This window comes from Pseudorasbora parva, chromosome 1 (genome assembly GCF_024679245.1).
Source record: "Pseudorasbora parva isolate DD20220531a chromosome 1, ASM2467924v1, whole genome shotgun sequence".
Taxonomy (NCBI): Eukaryota; Metazoa; Chordata; class Actinopteri; order Cypriniformes; family Gobionidae; genus Pseudorasbora; species Pseudorasbora parva.
The window spans coordinates 33112186-33129287 of record NC_090172.1 but is presented as its reverse complement, the minus strand read 5'-3'; the positions used below and the strand labels follow the sequence as shown (position 1 = coordinate 33129287).

General features: G+C 43.1%; 1 protein-coding gene across 1 annotated transcript in view; it reads left to right on the top strand.

Annotated features, from left to right (window-relative positions):
• The window catches only part of adamts18 (ADAM metallopeptidase with thrombospondin type 1 motif, 18), a 75753-nt gene extending 59023 nt beyond the window's left edge, over positions 1–16730 (top strand). The window contains exons 19-23 of the mRNA XM_067438018.1: positions 8356–8560; positions 10719–10913; positions 12632–12877; positions 12974–13145; positions 14504–16730. Coding sequence (XP_067294119.1) covers positions 8356–8560; positions 10719–10913; positions 12632–12877; positions 12974–13145; positions 14504–14622 — 937 coding nt within the window. The 3' untranslated portion in view covers positions 14623–16730. The remainder of the gene's footprint in view (positions 1–8355; positions 8561–10718; positions 10914–12631; positions 12878–12973; positions 13146–14503) is intronic.
• The last annotated feature ends 372 nt before the right edge of the window (positions 16731–17102 follow it).

Below are 17102 nucleotides of genomic sequence, written 5' to 3'. Positions count from 1 at the left end.
AAGCTTAAAAGGCTTTATCAGCATTAAAAGTTAAACATCATTGCTGCTTTTGCAGTGCAAATTTTGTTTGGAAAGATCAAAATAGAATGTTTTCATCGATTATTTTATCTACAGGTCACATTACAGATTTCTGCTCATTTAAAATTCGATACAGATAAATGTAAGCAGATGTACTGTAAGGTTGCATTTTTTTGAATGCATTAGAGAGAGCATGTGCGAATAAGTGCTACCTGTTTAAAATGTTTAAAATTTAAAACCTGATCATATTCAGTATGTAGAAGGTACAAAAAGATTCATTAACATCCCGCTCATGTCCATTGCCGTCATCATAAACCTGTACATTCTTTCTGATTTGAGTGATCCATCTGAATCAAGCTAGTTAAATGTGTTTAATGTGTGAGTTCTGACTAAAAATACGATTATATTATTGGCTGTTGGTATGAATTGTACTTGTGATGGAGCAGTGGTGGAGTGCTCTCGGAGCGTATGAAAACCATGACGCTCTGACTTTTAAAAAATCCGCTCCTCACTCCATTCAAGATCACCTCGCTCCATTCTTTGCTCCGCTCCCACTCCACTCCGCTCACATACTCTGAAAGCAAATAAATATCAAATTTTCATTTTTGGCTGAACTATCCTTTTAACAGTCATGTTCATGATTACTGAAAAACAAAACAAAAAGCAAAGGCTACTGCATTTAATAACATTAAAAACTATTTCATATCTTATACAAAACATGTATATCATGTTTTGGTTTGTTTAAAGTGATATTTTTAGCAAAAGAATTCAAAAAGTCACGTGGGTTTAGGAAAATACATGGTTCTCCTAGAGCTCTTAAATTGACAAATGCTTTTAAACCAAAAACAATTCCACAAAGAATGCTAAAAAGTGATTTGAAATAAGTATGAATTATGGGTGCATCGTTTTGGGCAGACATGGATAAAATGCCAGCAAAATCAGACCGTATCCGGATATGTGAAGCAGTCCAGAGTATTGTCCCCGAAGACATGTCTCCTTTAATTGTATGGCTTGAAATATGCAAGTTATTGAAAGATTCCAGAAATACAAAATTAAAACAAGAGCCAGCAGTGGTTTGCAGTGAGGCACGGCATGTCAGCTCTTTGACCAATGACACATTGTCATTTATGTGGCGAGGAGAGCACGAGGGGGAGTGAAAAGGCATATTGTGCTGTGGATCGTGTTTCTTCCCTCAATTAAAATAGCAGTTTAACCATCTCCCTCCAATTTGTCAGATGGCTGGAGAGAAAATTAAAGGATTTTTGTCAGCTCCGTGGCTCAGGTCTGTGTGAGTGGTTGGGTGGAACCGGGTCTACCAAGAACTCGACCCGGGGCGCCTGTCCGGTGTTGCGGCCACGGCTCTTGTCATAGCTGTCATTTGCTCTAATCTCTCCCTGGCCTGCCCAGCTCTATTTTAAAGTCTCTTTTCATCCACGGCCAAGAGAAGCAAGGACAGAGTTGCAATCTGAGCACTGGAAGAGAGCTGCTGTGGCATCAGTGCTGATTTTTTATAATTTTATTTTAGACATAACTACCCTTTAATTTTAGTCCAAAAAATAAATTAATTTATTTATTATATATTAAAGTATATATATTGATTTTCTACAATTATTTTGGACATAATTACCCTTTAAATTTTGTCCAATATATATATATATATATATATATATATATATATATATATATATATATATATATATATATATATATATATATATATATATATATATATATATATATATATATATATATATATATATATATATATATATATATATATAGGACTAAATTCAAAGGGTGGTAATGTCTAAAAATTGTACAAAATCAACACTGATATAAAAAAACTGACTAAAGTACTTGATGATGATGATGATGATAATAATAATATTAATAATAATAATAATAATAATAATAATTATTATTATTATTATTATTTTTAATATAATAATAATAAATATAATATAATATAATATAATCATAATAAATATTATTTATGAAGGATCATGTGATGTTGAAGACTTAAGAGTAATGATGCTAAAAATTCAGCTTTGCTTTCACAGGAAAAAATTACATTTATTTTAATATAAATTATAATAATAATAATGATTAATATACAGTAATATACGTTAAAATTGCAATACTATTTCACAATATTACTTGTTTTACTGCATTTAATTAAATAAATGTAGCTAGGTGAGACTTAAAAAACATTTAAAAACATCATACTGACCCCAGATTTTTTTGAAAGGTAGTATATATTAGCTTAAATGTGTCAGCGTTAAACAAAATATAAAAAAAATCCTTTGAAAATTGAAATAACATTCAGAACATTACTGAAATATAATATTTTTTCAATTCCGTATTTTAATGTGCTACAAAAAAGTGTCTTGAACAATCTGACTGGAGCATATTATTTACTGAATGATTGGCCATTGGGGGGCACTATTGCATTGCTATTTGCATCACAAATAGTGTCCAAAAAGCAAATTTGTAATATTGACTATTCAGAAGGAAGACATTGATTCATTACAGCTGTTGTTTATCATATTGTTGCAGTAAAACTGATTAATCTATTACAGAACCTTGGAATTTATCATTTACTTGCCAGCTCTGTTTTGTAATATTTTGTTATGTGAAAATTGCATAATCAGAAATCATCTTTATGAACTCAAGATGTATGCATCTATTGATACTGATTAAACTCTTAAGCTGGAAATGTAAATGATAAGTGCATGTGTATATGCTCAGATGAGCCCACAGGGAGAGGGTGGGGTGGGTGAAGACAGATGTATGTGGTTCCCTTTATCGAGGGAACTCGCACTGCGTCATCGTAGATGACACATCGGGGAACGCCCTCGGCGTGACGCTGCTGAGTTCATATCAAAAAAGTCCAATCTTGATTGGTGTTGCGTAATGACGTAACGAGTGACGGCATACCCGGAGGTATAAAGGGACGCCGGCACAAGCAAACGCAGCTTCCTGCTTTCAGCGGTCGCGCTCTGTGTTCTGTCTGTCTATTTGGTGTTGTTTGTCCCGTAGGGCTTATTATATCATTAGATATGGCGAGCGAGCAGTTTAGACGGTGTGTGCCTCCCTGTCCGCGCTTTATTTCGGGCACGGACACACACCAGCTCTGTGTGCAGTGTCTCGGCGTGCAGCACGCCCGGGCCGCTCTCGAGGGAGCGGCTTGCGGCGAATGTGATAAGCTGCCGCTGAGAGTACTGCGCTCGCGGCTGGCGGTCTTTGACGAGGCCGGTCAGCCTCGCGAGCCTCGCGGTTCTGGGCCCGCTGTTGCCGAGGCAGAGCGGCGCCGCAGGTCGTGGGGCTCGCAGCTGGATCTGTCAGCGGGATTAGGGAATGTTGAGGCATCTCTCTCTTCCTCTGACGATTCAGAGGATCTTCCGCCACGTGTGGAAGCCCGCGCTGCGGCTTCTTCCCGCGAGGCGGAGGATCAGGTGCTCATGCTGTCCGATTCCGAGGGATCGTTGACAATGAGCACCGAAGCAGGCGCAGTGGGGCAGTCGCCACCCCACTCGCAGGCTATGGAGGAGCTCGTGGAGGTCTTGACTCGCGCTGTGGCCAAGCTGAGCTTAGATTGGCCACAAGAGGAAGTGCACGTCCAGCCGCCAAGCAAGCTGGACGAGCGCTTCTTCAAGCGTCGAGCCCAGCCTCCACGCCGGGGTCTGCCGTTTTTCCCCGACCTGCACAGTGAGCTGTGTAGGGCGTGGGAGAAACCCTTCTCAGCACGTTTGACTACGCCCCCTGCACTTGACTTCGCTAACGTGCTGGGAGCGTCTGAGAAGGGATATGTTGCGCTGCCGAGGGTAGAAGAGGCGCTCGCGGGCCACCTCTCTCCCGAGACAGCAGCTTCATTGAAGACCCCGGCATTGCCCTCGAAACCATGCCGAGAGACTTCGAAGCTGGTGGCGAGGGCATATAGTGCGGCTGGTCGCGCTGGTGGGTGCCTGCACACTCTTGCGGTTCTGCAGGCCTACCAAGCGGACTTGCTGAAGGAGCTCGATGAGGGCGAGGGTCCCTCTCCGGAGGATGTGACTGAGCTGAGGAAGGCAGCGGATTTGTCTCTTCGTGTCACCAAACAAGCGGCCCGTGATATCGGCCGCTCCATGGCGGGTTTGGTGTGCGCGGAGAGGCATCTCTGGCTGAACCTGTCGGGGATCAGGGAGAGAGACAGACACTTTCTCCTTGATTCCCCGGTTTCGCCTTCTGGCCTTTTCGGCGGCGCTGTGAGCACCGTCGTCGAGAGGTTTCAGGAGGTGAAAAAGCAGGCGGCCGCTCTCAGCCAGTTCATCCCTCGCCGCTGGGGCTCCTCCAGCAAGGCTGCCTCGAGCGGGCAGTCTCGGCCAGCAGAGGGCTCCTCGCACCGTGAGGTGCAGAAGCAGAGCGTCGCTTCTCGTGCCCCTCCTGAGGGAGCTTGGCAGAAGAAGCGACGCTCTCGCGGGAAGTCTTCAAAGCCGAAGACCGACCTGAGGGAGGTTATTCAGGCCAAGAAGGCTTCCAAGCGGTCCTAGCTGCGGCAGGACCGCTGAGAGCTGTCCCCCACGGGGCGGAGCGACCGAGGTCGTTCTCCCCCCGAGGCTCTCGGGAAATCGATGTTGTGCTCTCGCAGTCAAAAGGGCTCCGGACCACGTCGTTTCCCCATGTTCGCGCGCGGCTCTGGCCAGCACATATAAAATCTGCGGCAGAGCAGCGACTGCGTTCACACACCGAAAATCTGCCTCGATTAGTCCCTGCCGGTTATCCGCTTCAGGGGGTCGAGGCAGAGGTTCGGTTGATACCCCAGACCAGCCTCGAGAGGTTGGTCCCCTTATCAGAGTATCTCGGCGCATGGTCATGCCTTCCGAATATCTCTGTGTGGGCCCTGCGCACTGTAGAACGGGGATACAGACTGCAGTTCAGAGTTCCCCCCCCGAAATTTGGGGGGATAGTCTGGACAGTGGTCGGTCCCGAGCAGGTGGGGGTAATGGGGCAGGAAGTACGCTCTCTGCTGGAAAAAGGGGCGATAGAAAGGGTTCCCCCGCCAGAAAGAGAGGTCGGGTTCTACAGCCGGTACTTCATAGTCCCCAAGAAGGATGGGGGGTTGCGTCCAATATTAGATCTCAGGCTTCTGAATCGGTCTCTGAGGAGATACAGGTTCAGGATGCTAACCATTCCTGTTATCGTGAGTCAGATCCAGTTCGAGGACTGGTTCGTCACGATAGATCTAAAGGACGCTTACTTCCATATTTCCATCCTTCCCAGTCACAGGAAGTTCCTGAGGTTCGCTTTCGGGGGCGAAGCGTTCCAATATCGGGTCCTTCCCTTTGGCCTAGCCTTGTCACCTCGCACCTTCACGAAGTGCATGGATGCAGCCCTGGCTCCGCTAAGACTCCAGGGCATCCGGGTACTGAATTATATCGACGACTGGTTGATCATGGCCAGGTCGTACGATATGGCAGTTCAGCATCGAGATGCTGTTCTAGCACACATGAGGTGTTTGGGGTTGAGACTCAACGCGAAAAAGAGCACGTTGACGCCCTCCCAGAGAATTACGTTCCTGGGAATAGTGTGGGACTCGGTAACGATGCGGGCACACATGTCACCCGCACGTATCGAGACCATACGGGCGGAGGTCTCAAGTATAAGGTTGGGCCACAGCATCACTGTCAAACAGTTCCAGAGACTGGTGGGTCTCATGGCAGCAGCGTCCAGTGTGATTCCACTCGGCCTGCTCCACATGAGACCGCTACAGTGGTGGCTGAGAACCAAGGGGTTTTCTCCGAAGGGGAATCCCTTTCGTATGATCAGGGTAACGCGCAAATGCATTCGTTCCCTGGTTATATGGAAGAAACCTTGGTTTCTGTCCCTGGGGCTAGTATTGGGAGCATCGTGTTGCCGGAAAACCGTTTCAACAGATGCATCCCTTACTGGTTGGGGCGCGGTCATGGAAGGCCGAGGGGCGAGAGGTCCTTGGACAGCCCAGCATGCTTCATGGCACATCAACTGCCTAGAGATGCTGGCTGTCTGGAAAGCTCTGAGGAGTTTTCTCGAGGACCTTCGCGGCCACCATGTCCTGATACGATCCGACAACACTGCCGTGGTATCGTATCTAAATCATCAGGGGGGTCTGAGATCGCGCTCTCTGTACAGACTGGCGCATCAAGTCCTCCTGTGGTCCCACGGGAAACTGTCTTCTCTCAGGGCAGTTTATATCCCGGGGGACCAGAACCAGGGAGCAGACATCCTGTCGAGGCAGGGGCTGAGGCCCGGGGAGTGGCGTCTCCATCCAGAGGTGGTGGAAGCCATATGCGAGAGGTTCGGCCGAATGGAAGTGGATTTGTTTGCGTCTCGAGAGACGACCCACTGTCCACTTTGGTTCTCCCTCAGGCATCCGGCTCCGTTGGGCCTGGATGCCATGTCACAGGCGTGGCCGAGGCTGCGTCTGTACGCATTTCCCCCGATCGCTCTGCTCCCGGGAGTTCTGGAGCGGGTTCGCCGGGAAGGCATTCGCCTGCTTCTGATAGCACCCCGGTGGCCGACCAGGGTATGGTTCTCCGACATTATGGACCTGCTAGACGACCTTCCATGGCAGATTCCTCTGAGGAGGGATCTGTTGACTCAGGCGGGGGGCTCGATATTTCACCCCCAGCCAGAGTTATGGAACCTGTGGGCTTGGCCCCTGAGGGGGCAGAGCTCATAGAGGAAGGGCTGTCAGCAGGTGTCGTGGAGACTATACTCAGCTCCAGGGCTCCTTCCACCAGGAAGCTGTACAACTTGAAGTGGAGAGTGTTCTCCATATGGTGTAGAGACCGTGAAGTAGACCCAGTGAACTGCGCTGTGGCTTCAGTACTGGAGTTTCTGCAAGATCGGTTTTCCGCCGGGCTTACCCCGTCCACACTTAAGGTGTATGTGGCAGCAATAGGAGCTTTCCACGCACCATTAGGTGAAGGACCTCTGGGGAGGCACCATCTGGTTGTACGGTTCCTCCGAGGAGCGCGGAGGATGAGACCTGTGGCTCGTTCTAGGATCCCTGCGTGGGATCTGGCAGTGGTTCTCGAAGGGTTGGTTGAGGCCCCCTTCGAACCGCTGGAGTTGGCTGAGGCCAAGAACCTCACGCTTAAGGTAGCTTTTCTCTTAGCCATCACCTCTCTGAGGAGGGTGGGGGACCTTCAGGCATTGGCAGTAACACCCAATTGCTTGGAGTTTGCCCCAGGCAACGTGAAAGCTATCTTGCGGCCGACCCCGGGATACGTCCCCAAGGTACCGTCTAATGCGGTACGGTCGGTGGTTCTCCAGGCTTTTCATCCCCCGCCTCATGTGACGGCAGATGAGGGCAGGCTTCACCTTCTCTGCCCGGTGCGGGCATTGAGGATTTATTTGGAGAGGTCTGCCCAGTGGAGGAAGTCAGACCAGTTGTTAGTGTGCTTTGGTCCACCTAGGAAGGGGCTGCCTGCAGCGAAACAGACAATTAGTAACTGGATTGTCCAGGCAATAGCAACGGCCTATCAGGTGCGCAACTTGCCTTCACCTATAGCCGTGAGGGCTCATTCTACCAGGGGCATGGCCTCCTCGGTAGCCCTCCTTTCCGGAGCTTCTCTGCAAGAGATTTGCGAGGCGGCTGGGTGGGCCACACCGCATACCTTCGTGAGGTATTATAGTCTGCACCTCCCGGTGACGCCAGGCGCTAGGGTGCTCGCCCCCTGATTATGCACTCCGGTTCATGTCATGGGGTGCAGGATAGGCGAGGACTAGTGGGTACTCGTTCCCCGATGTGTCATCTACGATGACGCAGTGCGAGTTCCCTCGATAAAGGGAACGTCTCGGGTTATGAATATAACCCATGTTCCCTGAGAGGGAACGAGACACTGCGTCTCGTAGCCCCGCCTATCTACAGAGCGGCCCGCTTCATAGCAGTAAGCTGCGTTTGCTTGTGCCGGCGTCCCTTTATACCTCCGGGTATGCCGTCACTCGTTACGTCATTACGCAACACCAATCAAGATTGGACTTTTTTGATATGAACTCAGCAGCGTCACGCCGAGGGCGTTCCCCGATGTGTCATCTACGATGACGCAGTGTCTCGTTCCCTCTCAGGGAACATGGGTTATATTCATAACCCGAGACGTTTTTTATTAGACTTTCCATCATGTGGTTTACAGAGTAATCAGATTGGCCATAATCTATTGATCGTCATATTAGGTAGATTTCGTTTAATGAAGCCCTGGTGTATGTCTAAGTGAATCTGTGCCATATGGATGTAATGTGTCCTCTTCCCTGTTAAAATATGCTGAAATGTTCAAACAGAAGGTTCACATCTGAAGGTCAATTTGTTTGTCTTGACAGTTGGACGACAGGCAAATGGGGAGTGTGCAGTAGAACATGTGGAGGCGGGCAGCAGACGCGGAACATCCGTTGCATGAGGAAGGTGACATACCAGCGTGAGGAGGTGGCGGCTCACACATTATGTCCAGTAATGGCTCCGGCCCAACTACAGCCCTGCAACACACAGGCATGTCCTCCAGAGTGGAGCACTGGCTCCTGGTCACAGGTATGTTTACATGAACATGGAACCTACAGAACAGGATGTCATCGTCAAAAGACGAAGAAATACAATTCAAATACATTTTACCAGCAAAATTTATACAACAATAAATAAATACATTTTTACTTTAAACATACTTTTCAAAAGTTTGGGGCCAGATAGATTCTTTTTTAATAAATGAATCGTTTTATTGAGCAGGGAAGCATTAAACTGATCAGAAGTGACAGAATCAGAATATTTTGTAACATTACCAATGGGTTTCTTGAGCTACAAATCAGCACATTCGAATGATTTCTGAAGGATCATGTGACACTGAAGACTGGAGTAATGATGCTGAAAATTCAGTTTTACAATCATAGGGTTACATTACATGTTAAATATATATTCAAATAGAGAATAACCATTTTAAATTGCAATAATATTTCATAATATTACTATTTTTTGCTGTATTTTTGATTGAGAAAATAATTAATGCAGCCTTGATGAGCATGAAAGACTTTAAAGAAAAAAATCACACAGACTTCAAATGTTTGAACAGTTGTGAAACAGTTTTTATTGCAAAAAAGTTATTGTAAATTCTGAAAATGCTACTAACAAAAGCCAAGTTCTGTCATTAGCAGTAGACCGATGTATTCGCAGTAATGTTCTGTGGAATTAATATGTTTGTCTCGCTTTAAAACACCCCATCCTGTTGGTTGAAGTTATAGAAATGAGTATGATATTATAAAAAATGCAAAATATGGTTACAAAATATAAAAATGAGCTCCAGGTTTCATGTACAATAAACCTCATGTAAACTTACTCTCATTCCTTCCATGAGGATAACAATAGGCAATTATAGCTCTTTAATTTAATACTGTTCATTGTCATGCCTTTGTGTAAATAATTACGTTATAATGAATCATTTGAGCTTGACCAGAACATGTCTCTGAAATTTTGCTATACCCTTTTATTGAAATACTTAACTAAATTACAACACAAGTGTATTCAGTTTTGAAAAGTGCTCAAAAAGTACTGCATAACAGCAATGACCCATATCTAAAGTGAGATTTGAGATGCCCAGAACAATATAATGGGAAATTGTGCTGTATATCATTGCTGAAACACTACTGCCCCCTGCTGGTTTTGCACATGTAGCACTCCACTGTTGCTTTGCTCACAATAGGAATCTACTTCTGAAATGAATCTACTTCTGAAATGACAATGCAAACCGCTTTACTGATGTTTGGAAGTGATACTTTAGATAAATGAGTAATTTAAACACAGTATATTGTGTAATATATTTTGTCTTTTGCTTTGCTGTGTATAGTTGCGTGTGCATACCTTCAGAGAGCAGGTATCCTTATCGGTATGCCTGTGCAGTAATTCCAATAATACATTTGTGTACTCTGGACATATGGGGACCTTCCATAGGCATAATGGTTTTTATACCGTACAAACCGTATTTTCTATCCCCTTACACTGCCCCTACCCCTAAACCTACCGTCACAGGAAACATTCTGCATTTTTACTTTCTAAAAAAAAACTCATCCTGTATGATTTATAAGCCTTTTGAAACGTGATGGCCAATGTCCTCATATTTCACCCTCTACTTGTAATACCTATGTCATACCTATGTCATTATACACATTTGTGTCCTATGTCATATGTCATATGTCATGGCCACACACACACACACACACACACACACACACACACACACACACACACACACACACACACACACACACACACACACACACACACACACACACACACACACACACACACACACACACACACACACACACACACACACACACACACACACACACACACACACACACACACACACACACACAGTTAATTTCATCATTAGCAGCAGTTCATTTCTTTAACCTTTTTTCAGTCTAATCTTATTCAATATGTTAAATCATAAATCCGTGTTTTGCATAAACAGCTTGAGATCTTTGAAAAGTTTTTGCAGTAGTTGATATTGACTAAATTCCTTCTAAAGGTCAGAATGAGTTCACACCGCCTGTCTCAAGAGTTCATTTCAACTCTTGTTTGAGGTGAACTGCATGCCACTGTGACCTTTACAATGTTTAAACTAACATCACTCAAAGACCACACAAGGGTAACTCTCTCTGTCTCTGTTTATCTTTCCATCCTTCCTTCTCTCTAGTGCTCTAAGACCTGTGGGCGAGGGTTGAAGAAGCGCAGTGTTTTCTGCAGGAGCACTGATCCAGGTGCCAGGACTGTGGTGGTGCCTGACAGCATGTGTAAATTACACCTGAAGCCCAAAGCCCAAGAGACCTGTGTGCTGAGCCGCTGCCCCAAGAATGAGCGTCTTCAGTGGATAACAACCGCTTGGGGAGAGGTAAGCCCCCTCATAGGAATATCAAAGGTTACGCAGAAGCACTCACAAAAACAGTACTTATTTGACATGAGCATATATTCAATCATTTAACCCTGATGCAGAATCATCCACGTGCACAATATCCAGTCAACATATATGCCAGTACTTTATGACAGGACACATTGCATCTAAGGCTATGTCTGTATAAATCCGGAAATTATAAAATGGTGTTATCGTTTTAAAAGCTCTCCGGTCACACTAGCCTTTCAAGCGGTTTCTAAAATTTGCTTTTCCACACCAAAACATCAGAAATTGTTTAAATAATCTTTCTGCGCATGTGTAACTGATACCATGAGACCAGAAATAATAAAGTTCTCATGCTATTCTTCTAACATCATCTCTTTATTAGCAAAATATCTGGTTATTAGTCAGATATTTTAAGGTGTCTTAGTTACAATGGCCCTTATTTGTCAGTCTTGCGTAGAAACGGGCGTATATGTTGGCGTAAGATTATGTTTATACTCATACAGTAGATATCCATAATAAAGGCTAGATGTCTTACGGCGGAGTCACCATCGGCATCACCGGCGGCCATCTTGTCACAGGCAAGCTTTCTGTCGGGCTCTGTTGAACCTGATGTAAGGTGATTGATCTGTACGAACATAAATACTTTTATCTCGCTGAAATCTTGAAGGATTTACAAATGGTTTGGTTTCTTACAAACGCTATTAACATGGCTACAAATCTGGATGCTTTAACACGTTGAAATTGCAGCTTTTCGTTTCGATAAACGACTTAATCGGGCCAGTACTTCACATAATTATTCTGCTCGTTTCCTACGAGAAACTACAGGGTCTCAGCTTTCTGGTAAGGTAAAGAGGTAAGGCATTTAATGTTAGGCAAAATAATACTAAAAATTAATACGTCATAGTCTTTGAATCTCTCTCCGAAAACAGTGTTTTCAAATTGATCAAATTTGGAAAGTGTCTTCAAAAAAGTTGAGACGAGAAACGTTAGAAACACTAGAAACGCTATCTCAGTGTGGACAGATGGCCAAAGCTTACAGAAAAATATGTTTTCAAATGTATCCAGATGAATGTAGACATACCCTTAAATGCACGTTATGATGTGTGCACGTGGTTAGAGCAACATCTGTGCATGAATATTTAAAAACAGTGGCACTTTCCATTGTACATTTGTTCTTAAGTGTTTCTCTTTTCTCCAAACTAGCAGCATTGTTAAAATTTGTTATGGAGGCATGAGTTGACCTTGCAGTAAGGGATTAGCGGAGTATTTATTTGTATATACACTGTAAAAAAAATATTTAGAAAAAAAGTTACCTGGTTGCCTTAAAGTTTTGAGTTCATTGAAATTAAAATTTTGAGTTAATGCAATGAAAAATTTTAGAGATTTGACAACCTTTATTCAAGTATTATTAAAAGATTTTGTAAGCATATTGGGTAATTGTGTGTGTGTTATTTCTGATGATGCAGTGAAACATGCCAAATAGTGCTATTTTCATGATTTATCAATTTTTTTATGTGGTTCAGATACAATAATATTTTGAGTTTCTATTTATTAAACTAATTTCCTTCATTGTATCAACTCAGAGTTTTAATTTCAATAAACTCACAATTTTAAGGCAACCAGGTTACTTACTTTTTTAAGTTGAACCAACAAAAACCAACCACATTTTTTTTACAGTGTACTTTATCTAATCGTCTGGTTGTTTTACACAGTGTTCAGCCTCCTGTGGAGCAGGAGTAAGGAGAAGAGAACTGCATTGTGGGGAGAAAGACTCCCAAAGAGGCTACACAGAATTCCCAATAAGGAGGTGCAGAAACCTACGGAAGCCCCAAGAACACCTTGAACAAGCTTGTAATAACGGCCCCTGCCCAGAGCCCCCACCACCCCAGCTCATTCAGCCTGGCCCAGACAGGATTGGGTCTGTGACTTTGGGCTGGTATTCCTCTCCTTGGCTGCAGGTATGCGAAACTAGTTCTTTATAATCAGTCAGGGATCTGTTCGGTTTCTATTCTGCCAGACCTCTAAGCTTCATGTCCTGTCCATGTGTTTTTCAGTGCACAGTGTCCTGTGGCGGTGGGGTGCAGACGCGGAGCGTTCAATGTCTGAGACTAGGGCGTCCGTCAGCAGGCTGTTTACCTCATCAGAGACCCATAAGCTCACGGGCCTGCAATACACACTTCTGTCCTGGTCCAATCCCAGTACCACCTCTCTCATCCACATTTAAAGGTACTGGTTTGTCTTTACATTTATACATTCAGAAATCACTTAAACCCAACACCGTTCAAAAGTTTGGGATCAGCAAGACTTTGCCAGCAAATTACATTTGAAAATATATTCAAATAGAAAAGAGCTAATTAAAATTGTAATAATATTAATAAAAAATCTTAAATGACCCCAAACTTTTGGATGTTAATGTATACATTTTATCACAGTTAGTGTTTTCCCTAAGAAACAAACCCAAGATCTTGGCATAAGCATGGGATAGAGCATAAGCAATTTTATTGTTCAGAAAAATACAGAGATCATTGCATTCTAGAGTTTACAAGAGCCTAGATAGGGCTTGTACTGCAGATTGAAATAGGAACATCCTGATCTTCTTCATGACCAGAGAGTTTACACAATGTGAAGGGAAATGTAGTTAATATACTCCCATTGTCAGTTCCCTTCCTTCCCTGCAGTTTTAGAATAGCACCCAACCAGGAAATTGATTTCCAGGACTTTCATGTGATGCTGCCCCAGAACATACAGGGATGTACTCAATTGTCTTGCTTATAGCTACAATGGTGTTGGCTCATGGATCAAACCAGCAACCCTTTGGTTTTCACCTTGAACACTACACCACACCACCCCAACTTTTACCTCAACTGTTATCTCATTTAACAGTACCTGCAATGCCTGAGTGGACACACTGCGGAATTTGTTATGAACTCACATATCTTGTTCTGTAGTTCAACTGGCAGAGCGTTAGTAATGTCATGGGTTTGATTCTCAGGAAACATATACTGATAAAATGTTTGAATTTTGCATGAATCATCTACCAAATGCATAAATGCATTTATATATTTTCCAGCATTTAGTGTTATTGTTGCCTTGATTGCATATGTATCAATCAGTTATCAAGCTTGATAAATATCACTGGTGTTTACACATATTCATTATGTAGTGGTAAAAACAATGCACGTTTTACTTGTTGATATGTAAGACCACATTGGTAGGCCACTATTTAACAATAAAACAACTGAAATTCATTGTGAGATAAAACAGTATCATTCAAAATGCAAATCAAAATTGTTATGTTTAATTATAATCTCTTTCTCTGGTAAGTACATAGCACATGCATCAGAGAACAGAAGTTTGAGTATAATTGTTTATTCTCATGGGAGAACTTAATGTGAGGAACTTCAGAGAGCAGGTCAGGTCCTTATCAGTATGCCGGTGCAGTAATTCCAAGTGGTTTGTAACATCGCCACAATGTCTCTATTTAAAGTAAACAGTACTTAGAAAAACACTGAGTGCTTGCATGCGCATTGTTGTTTTTAAGGCTTAATATAAATAATAGTCATTATGTGTCTTCCCATTAACAGAAGGGCAGTCTTGCGTCGACTTCTTCAGCTGGTGTCATTTGGTGCCTCAGCATGGTGTTTGCAATCACAAATTCTACGGTCAACAATGCTGTAAGTCCTGCTCCACCAAAAGACAGTAAAGCAGAAGATCTTCTCTTCCCACAAGCCTCCTCACTGACACTTTGAGATCTGTAAATCATTGCGATAATGATGACCACTATGGACAAAGTTGATATTTGCGAGATGTGGCACAGAAAGTGCATTCAAGTGGACCTTGTCTTGGACAGATGAGATATAATGGGAGCCTGGTAGCTGAGGAACTCGAGAAACCCTGTACATTGGACAGCTGCACCAGATTCTGGCTTCATCGATGAAGTACAATTACTAGAATTGTGGTTCTTTGATAACCAATCTGCAGAACATTTATTTTGTAAATATCTATGTTTGCTCTGTTAAGATTGGAGATCTATTATCAACTCATTTATATGATACATTGAAGAGCACCAAATGAACATTGGAGCTACTCTGGTTAATATGTACACCTGAATACTCTAGAATTTGTGTTTGCTCTTTGACCTCCAGCCGAACCCACACAACAGTATGTTTATGTCTAGATCTCACGACTCCTTAGCCTGTAATATTTTAGTCTAAATTTGCGGTCACAGTAGTGCATTTTCTGCAAAATTTTGCTGCAAAAAGTCCAAGCAGCTATCTTTTGGTAAACACGCTGAAACCACGTGACCTGTTGTGAAATCTGCATGGGAAAATTGTTTGCCTTCACATATAATTCCTGATTGCATGGATTCCTACCGAAAGGGCTACATTTTTCCCTCGAAAATGGGCCAAACCCCTACTGCCTGCTTTAAATGGCTGCTATACATTGAATCAGTGAATCTGTTGAACTAGTGTTTTTGGTGCTATAAGAAGTGCAGTGCACATTCTCATTCCATTGTGATTTTGATCCAAAACAACCTACAGTGAATTCAACGTACAGTACATTGCTACCCTTACGATTACTTCAATATAAAACCCCTCAACTCTAAAATGTTAACAAACTAACTCAATATTTTCCATTGGTCAGAATCCTCTAGTCAAAGGAGAATCTACTTCCCCAGCATGCAGGCTTCTGATTTTAACAAACATTAACAAGCTCAAATTTTCTCTGTGAAACTGGTTTGACCTGTAAGGTTGAGCCACAATCCCGTCTGATCACCACAAAAGACTAAAGCAGACAAGATAGATTTATCATTAATGAAGATCAGTGCTTCTGCTGAAATATGCAGTGGGTCCATCAGCGGATGAACTGTGTATATGAGTGCCAGTATGTGTGTAATTTGTGTGCAGCTCGTGCAGTGCTTGTCTCCCACATGGTGTACGAGAGGGCTGAGCTCGTCCCAGACGAGTGTCAGAGAGAGTAAAGAAGGTTGCTCTCAGTCACTTTGGAGGGACCAATTAGTGTGCAGGAGTGAGTGTCATGTTCAGGAGAAGGAGGAGCAGCTAACAAACCCAAGCCTCTCAGGACTTGGGACCTCATCTCAGTTTACTTTGTTAGTGCTCTTCATCTCTTTCCGTTTCTATCTCTTGGTGTGCTGTAGTTGTTGGGCTACTGTTTTGTGCCAACAGAAGAGAGGAGTCTCACCGTAGTAATCCTTGCACAGGGTTCAGGTATGACGGGTCCGCTCTAACAATAAACATGGGAGCAGATGGCACATGAGGTATAGCACCAGCACTCCTTCTGTCCTCATTTCATTCCAAACACTTCATTAACAATCCCCAATCCCTTGAAGGGATATTTGCATACACTAATAAGTGCAAAAGGTCACTTTTAAAAGTAGACATTGCACTGCAGGGTGCTCTGTCCTTTTTTTGGTTCTTTTTTGTGTGGTCTGAACCATTTTAAAGGGTACTTTCAATTATTTCTAGTTGTATAACTTCTAGATCTCCATAAATGAACTCTGGGTCTTTTGCAGTGTTTCAATCATTCCTTACTCGACTTCAAACGTTCCTAATCACATACAAATGGAAAAATACATTGTTTAGCCTTGTTGTGATGTTATGTATGTTGTACAAATGATGAGTCGTGTCTTTCATCACTGTCTGAATTGAAAATTGTGTAATTTATTACTATTTCAAAATAGTTCCTGGCCTACAGTGTTGTCTGCGGAGGAGCTGCCTGTATAATAGCACGCTGAAAGTGTGATATTTAATATTTCCACTGAAAGTTTTATAATAAAAGTATCTGATTTACTATATTCCTCCAGTGAGGCTTTTTTCCACTAGCGCTCTTGCAACAGTGAGTACAGAAAGCCCTTGAATGATGAAAATGCCGCAGTATTTAAGGAATGAAAAATGATATGCTGTCATCACAACAAATTACTATGAACATCAAGCCAGAAGCAAAGTGGATTTTAGACAAAATACTCCCTAGCATATTATCGACAAGGAAAACAGACTTGTTCTTGTGCAAATATAAAACGTTATTTAAAGTGTGCCACTAAGGGACAGACAGTATAATAATAATAAGCTATAAAACACATAAAAAAACAAAAAAAAACAAAACCCTTTAATACAAATAGCAATGTTTCCCAGCCAACTGTAACGTTAAATACCCCAAACATTC